The 16429-nt window shown below is 36.7% G+C and overlaps 2 protein-coding genes across 4 annotated transcripts; both read right to left on the bottom strand.

Moving 5' to 3' along the window:
* Positions 1-4818: 4818 nt before the first annotated feature.
* LOC115012854 (interferon-induced protein 44-like) lies at positions 4819-8196 on the bottom strand. 2 transcript variants are annotated; one of them, XM_029438695.1, is made up of 8 exons: positions 8101-8196; positions 7364-7375; positions 7160-7193; positions 6875-7073; positions 6066-6209; positions 5757-5928; positions 5554-5654; positions 4819-5407 (listed from the first exon to the last, which is right to left on the bottom strand). In XM_029438695.1, the coding sequence occupies exons 2-8, from the start codon at positions 7371-7373 to the stop codon at positions 5246-5248; spliced, it is 822 nt and encodes a 273-aa protein (XP_029294555.1). In that variant the 5' UTR covers positions 7374-7375; positions 8101-8196; the 3' UTR covers positions 4819-5245. The 2 variants fall into 2 exon arrangements, with proteins under 2 accessions (XP_029294555.1, XP_029294554.1); XM_029438694.1 differs by lacking the exon at positions 8101-8196 and having other exon boundaries at positions 7364-7543.
* Positions 8197-12988: 4792 nt separating this feature from the next.
* LOC115012857 (interferon-induced protein 44-like) lies at positions 12989-16287 on the bottom strand. Of its 2 annotated transcripts, XM_029438702.1 has the most exons (8): positions 16189-16287; positions 15547-15558; positions 15343-15376; positions 15058-15256; positions 14238-14381; positions 13929-14100; positions 13724-13824; positions 12989-13577 (listed from the first exon to the last, which is right to left on the bottom strand). In XM_029438702.1, the coding sequence occupies exons 2-8, from the start codon at positions 15554-15556 to the stop codon at positions 13416-13418; spliced, it is 822 nt and encodes a 273-aa protein (XP_029294562.1). In that variant the 5' UTR covers positions 15557-15558; positions 16189-16287; the 3' UTR covers positions 12989-13415. The 2 variants fall into 2 exon arrangements, with proteins under 2 accessions (XP_029294562.1, XP_029294561.1); XM_029438701.1 differs by lacking the exon at positions 16189-16287 and having other exon boundaries at positions 15547-15711.
* Positions 16288-16429: the final 142 nt, after the last annotated feature.

Here is a 16429-nt window from a genome sequence, read left to right as displayed (position 1 = left end):
AGACTAAATTAAAAGGAAACACTCTTTTGCCAGGAACTGATTTCACTTTAAAGTGAGAGAAATATCCGAATTAAAATAGCAGATAAAATTGCAGAATTAAAATAATATAATATAGCAGAATTACAATTGTATAAAAATAGCTGAATTAAAATAGATAAAATAGCAGCCTTTACACATTCTTTGACATTATAATAATCACTTTGTCTGTACTTTCATCTATATTTGTCTTTGCAAATAATCCACATACTTTCTTCCTATCCCTGTTCTCTGCTTCCTTCTCCCATAACATAAACTGTCTTTTATGTTCTTCCATTGTTTTCAACGCTTCAGATTTAATCTCTCTCTTTGACATTACTTTTTCCTCTTGCTCTCTCAACCTTTCTTTTAACTTTCTTACTTCCTCAACACTAAATGATCCTCCTTCAGGAAAACCATGCTTAAAAATGTATGAAATCATTTAAATTAGTTTAAAGTGGCACCATTAAAAGGCTAAGATAAAAATATATAAAATATCACCATTAAAAGGTTAAAGTAAAGAGATATAAAATATCACTATTAAAAGGCTAAAGTAAAGAGATATAAAATATCACCATTAAAAGGCTAAAGTAAAAAGATATGTTTTTAACTTACTTTTGAAGATATTGAGCGAGCTTGCCTCCCTAATGTCTGCAGGTAAAGTGTTCCATAGCTTTGGTGCATAATTGATAAAGGTTGCATCCCCAATTTTCTTTTGGATGTTTCTGGGAACATTTAATAAACCAGTAGTGGATGATCGTAATGTTCTTGGGGGCACATAGTTTATTTGAGAGTTGGCAGTGTAGCTTGGTGCGGTTCCGTTTAGAGCTTTGTATACAAGAAGGAGGACCTTAAAATCAATTCTAAAAGTTACTGGAAGCCAGTGTAGAGTAGCTAACACTGGAGTGATGTGGTCTCTCCTCTTGGTTCTAGTCAGCAGCCTCGCTGCAGCGTTTTGGATCAGCTGAAGTCTCTCCGTTACAGGTAACAGGGTTGCAAATCAATGTTAATTTTACCTTTTACCTCAGGAATTAATGCTAGCTGCACAATGTAATGCTAATGTTAAGGAATGGACACACTTAGATATCTAACTAAAGAAAGATATGTTTGAAATTAATTTGTTTTAGTCTCATAATGTGAGTAACAGGGTTGCGTTCGTGTGAGTGCCACACTCTAACAAGAGTGAAAAGATTGGAAATATATAAAAAATAAAAGGGAGGACTTACCTTTGGTCTACCCATGGTAGTAGCACATGACTTGCTGATGTCTTTCCTCTGTGTCATGTGACTAACAGTTTTTTCACTTCCTCTGCCAAGCTAAAAAGGTTACGGTATCAGGGTGGCGCGCATGTTGTGGGACACACTTTCATTGTAAAATGATTGTTATTTAAGATATGTTTATGATTTAAAAAATTGATTTTAACATTACAAGAGACATATATCAATAGAATAATACCAAAAAGAGTAAATAAAAACCCTATTTTAAATGTTATATTTGACATGCAAGTTGGTCACCAAGAAGCTGGGAAAAGAGAAAAATGCTATTTTAGGAGTGTTTGAGAGCTATTTGATATTTTAAATAATATTTTGAAACAACTTTTTCTGCAATTTTATATACATTTTCTCTCAAGACAAGTATATCTAACACAACAAGTGCATGGTTTAGCTTTTTGGGCATGGATTATTAGATTTTTTATATGTGGGACATGTATACATGTATACATATACCTGTGTACAGGGAAATGTCCTCCAATAGATCGTGCGCATGTGACGTCACGCTTATGTCTATGATGCAGCGGGAGAACTGTGCAGGTGAGCTGACGGTGTATCACCGCATCACACACACCAGGAAGCCCTGTGTTGTAAAGCTATATGTTCCCGACCCCTGCCATAGGTCAAGACGCTTGTCTCAGTCACGTGATACTTTACAACTTAATCCCACAAGCAAATATTTGTGGAAAACAAACCTCTTTAAAGAGCTTTTTTGGAAAGGGGAAAAGACCCAATGAGGAGACAGAAGAAGAAGAGCCTAATACTTCCAAGAAAAAGAAAGCTGCATTTAAAAGACAATACCAGGAGTCCTACTTAAAATACGTGTTAATCGCTACAGGTGATTCTCATGCGCCGCTCTGCATAATACACAGGCTCGCAAAAGAGGCAACGAAGCCTTCAAAGCGGCTTCGGCACCTGGAGACCAAGCACCCGGCATTAAAAGACAAGCCCTTAGAGTTTTTTGAAAGAAAAAAACATTAACAAGAAGGACAGAAGCAACTACTGATGGCCATCACATCAACAAATGCGAGTGCACTGAGAGCGTCATACTTAGTGACTAACCATATAGATCGTGTGCATGTGACGTCACGCCTACGTCCTAACCCGTAAATCAGCCATGTTGGATGATATACACAATAAAGACTGCGCCTGTTCGCGTGGGAGTTGCTGCAACGCTTCGTAATTTTCTTTGTATTTAAACGTCTAAGATTGAAAGAAATGCCAATCGTGTGCGCAGTGTATAACTGTGGTCATAACGCTACTCGTGACCCAGAGAAACGCTTCTTTAGATTTCCTAAAATCATCAAAAACAACTGATCCACAAAAGAGGGATGAATTGCTGTCTACCGAACGCCGCAAGCTGTAGTTTAGCAACATAACTCGTGAGGATTTAACAGAAGAAAAAGCACAATTCACCCGTGTGTGTGGCGTCCACTTTATATCTGCTAAGAGCTCATGCTAAAGCTATGTCTTCAATGTTTACATTAAACATTTGTGCTTATGATATACCCGAACACTGTAAGACCTTACTTCTCGTCACTAGGAGAAGCCTAGAAGCCTTCTCACTCACAAACCACGGCTTGAGCGGTGTATCTCGAGATCTTTGAGAGTGATTTACACAGGCATGGACGAGCACCCTGTCATCTTTCACTAGTTTGGTAAGAAGACTACCTAACCCAGCCAGAAACAAATAAATTATAAGCATCTAAAGCTCCTGTATGCCTTCATTTGTGCGTTGGTTGCCCACGACGTTTGTAGCACAAGGTAGTTCACAATATCCGGATATTCAATCGGCAGTAATGAATCTAAATCCTCAATATAATCTGACGGCTTTAGCGTGTACGGGTCAAGGCCGCAAATTTGGACTTTTTCTCTGAATCTTGCCTTTGCAGAGGACTCCAGAGAGTCACAATACTTTGAAGAAGTCGGAGTTGTATTACTGTTGTTGTTCGCTTTAAATGCCATTGTTGATTTGTTATCCAACCAACATGGAGTCGCACGCATACGTCACACAGTTTTGTCACGTGTTTGCACACTACCTATTCTGGGATGACCCAGCTACGATGGGGCGCTAGGTCCGTTTTTTACGCTAAACATGGCAGAAAAGCGAAAGAAAACTAACTATTTTCACAATGATTGGGAGGAAGAATTCTTTTTTTACAACAGTGAAATAAAAGTGTGTATGTCTCATTTGCGGGGCGACGGCAAAGCGGCACATTGTGGAGACACTTCGGTACCTGTCACAAAAGCTACCATGCTAACTAACTCACTACCTGCAGCACTGCGGGCAGAACAAGCCCTGAGTTACGGGAAGCTTTGGACAGCAGCAGTCTGTTTTCACGAGGAAACAAGTCACAGAAAGCATCGGAAGCTTAATTTAGAGCTGCATATTTTTTAATAAAGAACAAGAAAGCCTTTTCGGACGGAGAGGTCTTAAAAGGTGCAATAATGTTATTGAAAACACTGTTCAAAGACGAGAAGAAAGGTTCCGATGTGATCTCCACTCTCTCCAATGTTACAACGTTAGTGGTTTGTACAAACAGGATATGATTTGAAGATGTGACAGTTAATTACATAATTTTTTTTTTTACAGAAGTGATACTTTGTACTAAAATATAACTGGTGTAATTTTGAACAAAATTAAAGTGTGATCAGACAGTCTCTTCACATATATGAATATTTATTATGATTATTATTATTAATGATAATATTATCATTAAAGGTGAACCGTGAAACTATGTTATTCAGGAAGTTTGTATCAAACAAGTCTTATTATTAAGTAGCCTACCCTTGAAGTAGCTCTCGGTATCAAAAAAGGTTGGTGACCCCTGGCTTAGGCTATATTGCCATGAGGTTGACACCATGAGACATTTCCAATGAATCTTGGCAACTATCTGCCTTACAGCTAAAGTCACAACCACGTAAATTGTTCGTGTATTGCCAAGCCCACTCTCAACCTTGAACATGGAGGTTACACATCTTTATTTTGGTGATCATTATTATATTTAAATGAAGTATAAATGTAAATCTTGGTAGCATGTGTCAACGTGGCAAAATGTGGTCCTGGAGAGACCTACTGTAGCGGATACTACCACAGAAGACATTCTCATGTCGGATTTCAAAATTAAGCCCTTATAATGTGTTATTAATGCAATGTTTTTACTCATTTTCAGATTAGAACGAAAGGGAGACATCCTGTTGCTACAGACTAATTTCACTTAAAACTGATAGAAGACCACCTCAGTGTCATTCGGAGAATATCAAGATAAATATTATATTTTATATGTATTTATATATGACTCTTAAGTGGAACTAGTGTGTGGTAACAGGCAATTTCCTTTTGATTCTAATCTGAAAATGAATTAAATATTGCTCTAATCACACAATTTAAAGAGTTTAATTTCTAAATATATCCTACATCAGAATGTACAATTGAATGAAGAATTCATTCCATTAAAATAATAAAAGCTGACCTCTCAGACGCACTTCTATCTCCAAATGCATATGGTCGGAAAATAAGTCAAACATTCAATTAATGTGAAATAAACAAATATGCTGACAATGACGACGGCAGCATAGTTTATTTGGACCATAAAACCTTTTACCATGGACAGTTGTGAGTATAACCACATGCAAACACCTTGTCTTCAAACTTGATGAGTTTTCTTAGGGACAAGTGAAGCTGTTGCTTCGATCTGAATGAGCAGCCAATCACAGAAACAAACACATTTCAAACAGAATTTCCAATTAAATTAAAAAGCCAGGAATGAAGCCTCACATGATACAATGCTGATGTACATGGCATTGTATCATATAAATGATACAGTATATCCATAACATGCTTGACATTTTCTTTTTTTAAGTACCCTACACATTACTCTTCAGAAAAAGACTCTTGAGAGTAGTGTTGTTTTCATGCTTTGATCCTAAGGTCTGTCTCAGCTCAGCAGTATGTGGGTCTACAGGTTGTTGATGAAGTCTTCTCCATAGACAATCATCTGTCTCAATGCGATCAGTATCGGCCCATTAATGTCTTCATTTGTTTGGAGTTCTGATTCGTAGTTCTTCACAAGAAATATGCAGTTTTGTGGAATTCCCAGCATCAAGCTGAATTTGTCGACCTGAGTAACGGCATTTCAGTTTATCAGTAAATTGCAAAGTGGTGACCAAAGGAGATTTTCGTGCTGAAATTCTTCAAATTGAACTTAAATAACATTTTGATATTACAAATCTAACAACAAATACAAAATCCCCAATAGAAACGTACCTTTTCCTTTAGGTAGTTGCTCTCGTAGACATTTTTTATGTTGTTCTTCACCTCAGGACAGGCTTCATCAACTTTGGTGAGAATAGCCAGTTGTGGAATCCCTGTCAAGACACAAACCTAATCAGTATTTTAAACATGTTTTCTGCTTTTTTAATTTTTTTTGGGTGGGGGGGGTTCATAACTATTGAGATGTCTGCTCTTACCCATGTCACTGGCTGCTAGTCTGACGTCTCTCATCTTCTTCACAACTTCATCACTTATTAAAGATACCAAGTCGGCAGGCATGACACAAACCAGAGCGTGAACCCTGTCGTCCAGAGAGGGACATGAGTTGTATTCTTGATCACTTTCCTTCAACTGGACTCCAGGAATGGGCTTGGAAAAAAAAATACAACACCAATAACATTTGGCACAATGCAAAGCATAATTAAGTTTAAAAAGTGGTAAATGCAAAATATTAATAAAAAATAAATAAAGTAAATTAAATGATGTCAGAGTTCAAAGGGTTGTACCTTGTAACCTTCTGTCACATGTCCCATCAGGGCCAGTTTGATGTCTTCCACATTCATTCCATTCCTTTGCTCAAAGCCCATGGTGTCATTGAAAATGAAAGGGTAAAAGCTCTCGGGGTCTTTGTGGATTTTAAAAGCTTTGTACTGTAAAGCAGAAGGTATAGTTACTTAAATAATTTTAGCAAATCCCAGATAAGTTTGCAATATAAAAAGTCAAAGTCATTGCTTCTTCCAGAGAAACACAGGATGGCATTGGATTCAATTCTGGGCTTGTACATTATATCTGAAGAGTAACAAAAGAATAACTGGATGAAATTGAAATAAAGTAAATGTGTTTGTTTCTGAATATAGAATCAAACCAGAATCTGCTTTATTGGCCATGTGACATTGACTCCGATTATAAATTGGTCTCAGTCTACTCACACACAGCTCAAAGAACAATTTAAAGGAAGATACAAATACACATACAGCTAAACAAACACACAGCTGAACAAAGATAGGTATACATGAACATAGAACTAGTATGTACATACAAGTAGGTGAAAAACAGATGTAAGCTATATACAATATAAATATATATAAAAGCAACAATGGCCAACAACATAAAATGTCTTTATACAAATCAAATACAAATAGTGCAAAGGAATAAATATAGAATGTAATTACTTTATAATACACGAGTGAGAGCTACACACAGCGTGCAGGACTTATATTTGACAATGATGGATGAAAAAAACACAACTGTGTGGTTGGCAAAAATAAATACACAATCACAATCTAGAATCACCACTATCTATAGTTATTCATACCTTTTTGGTAAAGCTGCAACCAGAGATTGTATCCGTCATAACTCGACCGGTAACTCTGCCGAGTAAAACACTTTCAACAGAGTTGATGAAACTGGACTTGCCAGCACCGACTGGTCCATGAAGCAGAATTCTGAGATTTTCGACATCATTGTTTTGAGGTTTGTAAGATTTAATAAAATTGAGATTCTCCTCGTTGGTCCTTTTTAATGAAAGAAAAAACATTGGAATAAAATCATGTACGATTTTTATTACTGAATACACAACATTGTGACAACTCATACTCACCACGGCATAGACCTCCATGGCTGACTAAATGATGCTAAAGGGAAAATTGCATAATGTTTACATACAGTGTGACAAAGTTGTATTTCAAAACTTCATCAACATCATGCATTCCTTTCTGTGAATGTTTTCATTATCAACATTTCAATAACTTTCGCAATATTTAGAACATCTTACAACCTAAAAGTGTGACAGGTCAAGACTTACCTCCTCCCATAGCTGTAAAGTAAGAAATGTACATGTAAATGTGCATGAATAAAAAGTTCAAGAGAAAGAATTTTATTGTTGCCTAAAATCTAAAAGTGGACTGAGGTCCTCTCTCTCACTTTCTCCCTCTCTCTCTCTCTCTCTCTCTCTCTCTCTCTCTCTCTCTCTCTCTCTCTCACTTCTCTCTCTCTCTCTCACATTCTCTCTCTCACTTTCTCTTTCTCTCTCTCTCTCTCTCTCTCACTTTCTCTCTCTCTCTCTCTCTCTCTCTCTCTCTCTCTCTCTCTCTCTCTCTGTCTCTCTCTTCATACTTAGTTTGATTTGGTAATTTTTATCTTGTAAATCTTATACTGTCTCCTACTGTATATTGCAACTGTTACAGCGTTATAGACACAATACAAATAATAATAAAAAATATATAAACATGTTATGCAATCAATGTTAGCAGTTAAACTGTGACAAGAAGAAGGTGATAAGAATAGTAGGTAGTCCCGTTTAAAAACGAAACACAAGTTATAGTTCACAAGTTTTCACTTTAACGTTTAGGTACCTACATTACCCGATTACGTATTCTTTTTTTCTTTAAAGCTGTAGGTCTACAGGGCGTTTAAGTATTTGAGAGTAGAATAATAATAATAACACCATAACTATTCTACACTGAAATGACGCTTTTACTGAAAATTACGATAGCTTAAAGAGACTTTTCTTTCTTGGTTGACATGTTAGAAAGTCTTTACCTTTATTTACGTGGCTCTGGATAGAGTGCCCTTCAACTGAATGTTCACGGGAATAATGACTGAGCGTTATAGCGGACAGCTCGCTTTCACTTTCGTGTTCTTCCCACCCACGTGACTTAAAGGAATCGCCTTTTTTATTTACAGACCACCTCAGTGTCACTCAGACTAAATTAAAAGGAAACACTCTTTTGCCAGGAACTGATTTCACTTTAAAGTGAGAGAAATATCCGAATTAAAATAGCAGATAAAATTGCAGAATTAAAATAATATAATATAGCAGAATTACAATTGTATAAAAATAGCTGAATTAAAATAGATAAAATAGCAGCCTTTACACATTCTTTGACATTATAATAATCACTTTGTCTGTACTTTCATCTATATTTGTCTTTGCAAATAATCCACATACTTTCTTCCTATCCCTGTTCTCTGCTTCCTTCTCCCATAACATAAACTGTCTTTTATGTTCTTCCATTGTTTTCAACGCTTCAGATTTAATCTCTCTCTTTGACATTACTTTTTCCTCTTGCTCTCTCAACCTTTCTTTTAACTTTCTTACTTCCTCAACACTAAATGATCCTCCTTCAGGAAAACCATGCTTAAAAATGTATGAAATCATTTAAATTAGTTTAAAGTGGCACCATTAAAAGGCTAAGATAAAAATATATAAAATATCACCATTAAAAGGTTAAAGTAAAGAGATATAAAATATCACTATTAAAAGGCTAAAGTAAAGAGATATAAAATATCACCATTAAAAGGCTAAAGTAAAAAGATATGTTTTTAACTTACTTTTGAAGATATTGAGCGAGCTTGCCTCCCTAATGTCTGCAGGTAAAGTGTTCCATAGCTTTGGTGCATAATTGATAAAGGTTGCATCCCCAATTTTCTTTTGGATGTTTCTGGGAACATTTAATAAACCAGTAGTGGATGATCGTAATGTTCTTGGGGGCACATAGTTTATTTGAGAGTTGGCAGTGTAGCTTGGTGCGGTTCCGTTTAGAGCTTTGTATACAAGAAGGAGGACCTTAAAATCAATTCTAAAAGTTACTGGAAGCCAGTGTAGAGTAGCTAACACTGGAGTGATGTGGTCTCTCCTCTTGGTTCTAGTCAGCAGCCTCGCTGCAGCGTTTTGGATCAGCTGAAGTCTCTCCGTTACAGGTAACAGGGTTGCAAATCAATGTTAATTTTACCTTTTACCTCAGGAATTAATGCTAGCTGCACAATGTAATGCTAATGTTAAGGAATGGACACACTTAGATATCTAACTAAAGAAAGATATGTTTGAAATTAATTTGTTTTAGTCTCATAATGTGAGTAACAGGGTTGCGTTCGTGTGAGTGCCACACTCTAACAAGAGTGAAAAGATTGGAAATATATAAAAAATAAAAGGGAGGACTTACCTTTGGTCTACCCATGGTAGTAGCACATGACTTGCTGATGTCTTTCCTCTGTGTCATGTGACTAACAGTTTTTTCACTTCCTCTGCCAAGCTAAAAAGGTTACGGTATCAGGGTGGCGCGCATGTTGTGGGACACACTTTCAGTGTAAAATGATTGTTATTTAAGATATGTTTATGATTTAAAAAATTGATTTTAACATTACAAGAGACATATATCAATAGAATAATACCAAAAAGAGTAAATAAAAACCCTATTTTAAATGTTATATTTGACATGCAAGTTGGTCACCAAGAAGCTGGGAAAAGAGAAAAATGCTATTTTAGGAGTGTTTGAGAGCCATTTGATATTTTAAATAATATTTTGAAACAACTTTTTCTGCAATTTTATATACATTTTGTCTCAAGACAAGTATATCTAACACAACAAGTGCATGGTTTAGCTTTTTGGGCATAGATTATTAGATTTTTTATAAGATGCAGCGGGAGAACTGTGCAGGTGAGCTGACGGTGTATCACCGCATCACACACACCAGGAAGCCCTGTGTTGTAAAGCTATATGTTCCCGACCCCTGCCATAGGTCAAGACGCTTGTCTCAGTCACGTGATACTTTACAACTTAATCCCACAAGCAAATATTTGTGGAAAACAAACCTCTTTAAAGAGCTTTTTTGGAAAGGGGAAAAGACCCAATGAGGAGACAGAAGAAGAAGAGCCTAATACTTCCAAGAAAAAGAAAGCTGCATTTAAAAGACAATACCAGGAGTCCTACTTAAAATACGTGTTAATCGCTACAGGTGATTCTCATGCGCCGCTCTGCATAATACACAGGCTCGCAAAAGAGGCAACGAAGCCTTCAAAGCGGCTTCGGCACCTGGAGACCAAGCACCCGGCATTAAAAGACAAGCCCTTAGAGTTTTTTGAAAGAAAAAAACATTAACAAGAAGGACAGAAGCAACTACTGATGGCCATCACATCAACAAATGCGAGTGCACTGAGAGCGTCATACTTAGTGACTAACCATATAGATCGTGTGCATGTGACGTCACGCCTACGTCCTAACCCGTAAATCAGCCATGTTGGATGATATACACAATAAAGACTGCGCCTGTTCGCGTGGGAGTTGCTGCAACGCTTCGTAATTTTCTTTGTATTTAAACGTCTAAGATTGAAAGAAATGCCAATCGTGTGCGCAGTGTATAACTGTGGTCATAACGCTACTCGTGACCCAGAGAAACGCTTCTTTAGATTTCCTAAAATCATCAAAAACAACGATCCACAAAAGAGGGATGAATTGCTGTCTACCGAACGCCGCAAGCTGTAGTTTAGCAACATAACTCGTGAGGATTTAACAGAAGAAAAAGCACAATTCACCCGTGTGTGTGGCGTCCACTTTATATCTGCTAAGAGCTCATGCTAAAGCTATGTCTTCAATGTTTACATTAAACATTTGTGCTTATGATATACCCGAACACTGTAAGACCTTACTTCTCGTCACTAGGAGAAGCCTAGAAGCCTTCTCACTCACAAACCACGGCTTGAGCGGTGTATCTCGAGATCTTTGAGAGTGATTTACACAGGCATGGACGAGCACCCTGTCATCTTTCACTAGTTTGGTAAGAAGACTACTAACCCAGCCAGAAACAAATAAATTATAAGCATCTAAAGCTCCTGTATGCCTTCATTTGTGCGTTGGTTGCCCACGACGTTTGTAGCACAAGGTAGTTCACAATATCCGGATATTCAATCGGCAGTAATGAATCTAAATCCTCAATATAATCTGACGGCTTTAGCGTGTACGGGTCAAGGCCGCAAATTTGGACTTTTTCTCTGAATCTTGCCTTTGCAGAGGACTCCAGAGAGTCACAATACTTTGAAGAAGTCGGAGTTGTATTACTGTTGTTGTTCGCTTTAAATGCCATTGTTGATTTGTTATCCAACCAACATGGAGTCGCACGCATACGTCACACAGTTTTGTCACGTGTTTGCACACTACCTATTCTGGGATGACCCAGCTACGATGGGGCGCTAGGTCCGTTTTTTACGCTAAACATGGCAGAAAAGCGAAAGAAAACTAACTATTTTCACAATGATTGGGAGGAAGAATTCTTTTTTTACAACAGTGAAATAAAAGTGTGTATGTCTCATTTGCGGGGCGACGGCAAAGCGGCACATTGTGGAGACACTTCGGTACCTGTCACAAAAGCTACCATGCTAACTAACTCACTACCTGCAGCACTGCGGGCAGAACAAGCCCTGAGTTACGGGAAGCTTTGGACAGCAGCAGTCTGTTTTCACGAGGAAACAAGTCACAGAAAGCATCGGAAGCTTAATTTAGAGCTGCATATTTTTTAATAAAGAACAAGAAAGCCTTTTCGGACGGAGAGGTCTTAAAAGGTGCAATAATGTTATTGAAAACACTGTTCAAAGACGAGAAGAAAGGTTCCGATGTGATCTCCACTCTCTCCAATGTTACAACGTTAGTGGTTTGTACAAACAGGATATGATTTGAAGATGTGACAGTTAATTACATAATTTTTTTTTTTACAGAAGTGATACTTTGTACTAAAATATAACTGGTGTAATTTTGAACAAAATTAAAGTGTGATCAGACAGTCTCTTCACATATATGAATATTTATTATGATTATTATTATTAATGATAATATTATCATTAAAGGTGAACCGTGAAACTATGTTATTCAGGAAGTTTGTATCAAACAAGTCTTATTATTAAGTAGCCTACCCTTGAAGTAGCTCTCGGTATCAAAAAAGGTTGGTGACCCCTGGCTTAGGCTATATTGCCATGAGGTTGACACCATGAGACATTTCCAATGAATCTTGGCAACTATCTGCCTTACAGCTAAAGTCACAACCACGTAAATTGTTCGTGTATTGCCAAGCCCACTCTCAACCTTGAACATGGAGGTTACACATCTTTATTTTGGTGATCATTATTATATTTAAATGAAGTATAAATGTAAATCTTGGTAGCATGTGTCAACGTGGCAAAATGTGGTCCTGGAGAGACCTACTGTAGCGGATACTACCACAGAAGACATTCTCATGTCGGATTTCAAAATTAAGCCCTTATAATGTGTTATTAATGCAATGTTTTTACTCATTTTCAGATTAGAACGAAAGGGAGACATCCTGTTGCTACAGACTAATTTCACTTAAAACTGATAGAAGACCACCTCAGTGTCATTCGGAGAATATCAAGATAAATATTATATTTTATATGTATTTATATATGACTCTTAAGTGGAACTAGTGTGTGGTAACAGGCAATTTCCTTTTGATTCTAATCTGAAAATGAATTAAATATTGCTCTAATCACACAATTTAAAGAGTTTAATTTCTAAATATATCCTACATCAGAATGTACAATTGAATGAAGAATTCATTCCATTAAAATAATAAAAGCTGACCTCTCAGACGCACTTCTATCTCCAAATGCATATGGTCGGAAAATAAGTCAAACATTCAATTAATGTGAAATAAACAAATATGCTGACAATGACGACGGCAGCATAGTTTATTTGGACCATAAAACCTTTTACCATGGACAGTTGTGAGTATAACCACATGCAAACACCTTGTCTTCAAACTTGATGAGTTTTCTTAGGGACAAGTGAAGCTGTTGCTTCGATCTGAATGAGCAGCCAATCACAGAAACAAACACATTTCAAACAGAATTTCCAATTAAATTAAAAAGCCAGGAATGAAGCCTCACATGATACAATGCTGATGTACATGGCATTGTATCATATAAATGATACAGTATATCCATAACATGCTTGACATTTTCTTTTTTTAAGTACCCTACACATTACTCTTCAGAAAAAGACTCTTGAGAGTAGTGTTGTTTTCATGCTTTGATCCTAAGGTCTGTCTCAGCTCAGCAGTATGTGGGTCTACAGGTTGTTGATGAAGTCTTCTCCATAGACAATCATCTGTCTCAATGCGATCAGTATCGGCCCATTAATGTCTTCATTTGTTTGGAGTTCTGATTCGTAGTTCTTCACAAGAAATATGCAGTTTTGTGGAATTCCCAGCATCAAGCTGAATTTGTCGACCTGAGTAACGGCATTTCAGTTTATCAGTAAATTGCAAAGTGGTGACCAAAGGAGATTTTCGTGCTGAAATTCTTCAAATTGAACTTAAATAACATTTTGATATTACAAATCTAACAACAAATACAAAATCCCCAATAGAAACGTACCTGTTCCTTTAGGTATATGCTCTCGTAGACATTTTTTATGTTGTTCTTCACCTCAGGACAGGCTTCATCAACTTTGGTGAGAATAGCCAGTTGTGGAATCCCTGTCAAGACACAAACCTAATCAGTATTTTAAACATGTTTTCTGCTTTTTCTTTTTCTTTTTGGGGGAGAGGGGGTTCATAACTATTGAGATGTCTGCTCTTACCCATGTCACTGGCTGCTAGTCTGACGTCTCTCATCTTCTTCACAACTTCATCACTTATTAAAGATACCAAGTCGGCAGGCATGACACAAACCAGAGCGTGAACCTTGTCGTCCAGAGAGGGACATGAGTTGTATTCTTGATCACTTTCCTTCAACTGGACTCCAGGAATGGGCTTGGAAAAAAAAATACAACACCAATAACATTTGGCACAATGCAAAGCATAATTACGTTTAAAAAGTGGTAAATGCAAAATATTAATAAAAAATAAATAAAGTAAATTAAATGATGTCAGAGTTCAAAGGGTTGTACCTTGTAACCTTCTGTCACATGTCCCATCAGGGCCAGTTTGATGTCTTCCACATTCATTCCATTCCTTTGCTCAAAGCCCATGGTGTCATTGAAAATGAAAGGGTAAAAGCTCTTGGGGTCTTTGTGGATTTTAAAAGCTTTGTACTGTAAAGCAGAAGGTGTAGTTATTTACATAATTTTAGCAAATCCCAGATAAGTTTGCAATATAAAAAGTCAAAGTCATTGCTTCTTCCAGAGAAACACAGGATGGCATTGAATTCAATTCTGAGCTTGTACATTATATCTGAAGAGTAACAAAAGAATAACTGGATGCAATTGAAATAAAGCAAATGTGTTTGTTTCTGAATATAGAATCAAACCAGAATCTGCTTTATTGGCCATGTGACATTGACTCCGGTTATAAGTTGGTTTCAGTCTACTCACACACAGCTCCAAGAACAATTTAAAGGAAGATACAAATACACATACAGCTAAACAAACACACAGCTGAACAAAGATAGGTATACATGAACATAGAACTAGTATGTACATACAAGTAGGTGAAAAACAGATGTAAGCTATATACAATATAATTATATATAAAAGCAACAATGGCCAACAACATAAAATGTCTTTATACAAATCAAATACAAATAGTGCAAAGGAATAAATATAGAATGTAATTACTTTATAATACACGAGTTAGGTGATTATGAGAGCTACACACAGCGTGCAGGACTTATATTTGACAATGATGGATGAAAAAAACACAACTGTGTGGTTGGCAAAAATAAATACACAATCACAATCTAGAATCCCCACTATCTATAGTTATTCATACCTTTTTGGTAAAGCTGTTCGCAGAGATTGTATCCGTCATAACTCGACCGGTAACTCTGCCGAGTAAAACACTTTCAAGAGAGTTGATGAAACTGGACTTGCCAGCACCGACTGGTCCATGAAGCAGAATTCTGAGATTTTCGACATCATTGTTTTGAGGTTTGTAAGATTTAATAAAATTGAGATTCTCCTCGTTGGTCCTTTTTAATGAAAGAAAAAACATTGGAATAAAATCATGTACGATTTTTATTACTGAATACACAACATTGTGACAACTCATACTCACCATGGCATAGACCTCCATGGCTGACTAAATGATGCTAAAGGGAAAATTGCATAATGTTTACATACAGTGTGACAAAGTTGTATTTCAAAACTTCATCAACATCATGCATTCCTTTCTGTGAATGTTTTCATTATCAACATTTCAATAACTTTCGCAATATTTGGAACATCTTACAACCTAAAAGTGTGACAGGTCAAGACTTACCTCCTCCCATAGCTGTAAAGTAAGAAATGTACATGTAAATGTGCATGAATAAAAAGTTTAAGAGAAAGAATTTTATTGTTGCCTAAAATCTAAAAGTGGACTGAGGTCCTCTCTCTCTCTCTCTCTCTCTCTCTCTCTCTCTCTCTCTCTCTCTCTCTCTCTCTCCTCTCTCTCTCTCTCTCTCTCTCTCTCTCTCTCTCTCTCTCTCTCTCTTCATACTTAGTTGATTTGGTAATTTTTATCTTGTAAATCTTATACTGTCTCCTACTGTATATTGCAACTGTTACAGCGTTATAGACACAATACAAATAATAATAAAAAATATATAAACATGTTATGCAATCAATGTTAGCAGTTAAACTGTGACAAGAAGAAGGTGATAAGAATAGTAGGTAGTCCCGTTTAAAAACGAAACACAAGTTATAGTTCACAAGTTTTCACTTTAACGTTTAGGTACCTACATTACCCGATTACGTATTCTTTTTTTCTTTAAAGCTGTAGGTCTACAGGGCGTTTTAAGTATTTGAGAGTAGAATAATAATAACACCATAACTATTCTACACTGAAATGACGCTTTTTACTGAAAATTACGATAGCTTTAAAGAGACTTTCTTTCTTGGTTGACATGTTAGAAAGCTTTACCTTTATTTACGTGGCTCTGGATAGAGTGCCCTTCAACTGAATGTTCACGGGAATAATGACTGAGCGTTATAGCGGACAGCTCGCTTTCACTTTCGTGTTCTTCCCACCCACGTGACTTGAAGGAATCGCCTTTTAAAAGGAAAACACTCTTTTGCCAGGAACTGATTTCACTTTAAAGTGAGAGAAGAAGACCTCAGAGTGTCATTCGGAGAATATCAGAATAAATATTACATTTTGAAGG

The sequence above is a fragment of the Cottoperca gobio genome, chromosome 8 (assembly GCF_900634415.1).
Source record: "Cottoperca gobio chromosome 8, fCotGob3.1, whole genome shotgun sequence".
NCBI classification, from domain to species: domain Eukaryota; kingdom Metazoa; phylum Chordata; class Actinopteri; order Perciformes; family Bovichtidae; genus Cottoperca; species Cottoperca gobio.
This window is presented reverse-complemented; position numbering and strand designations above follow the sequence as displayed.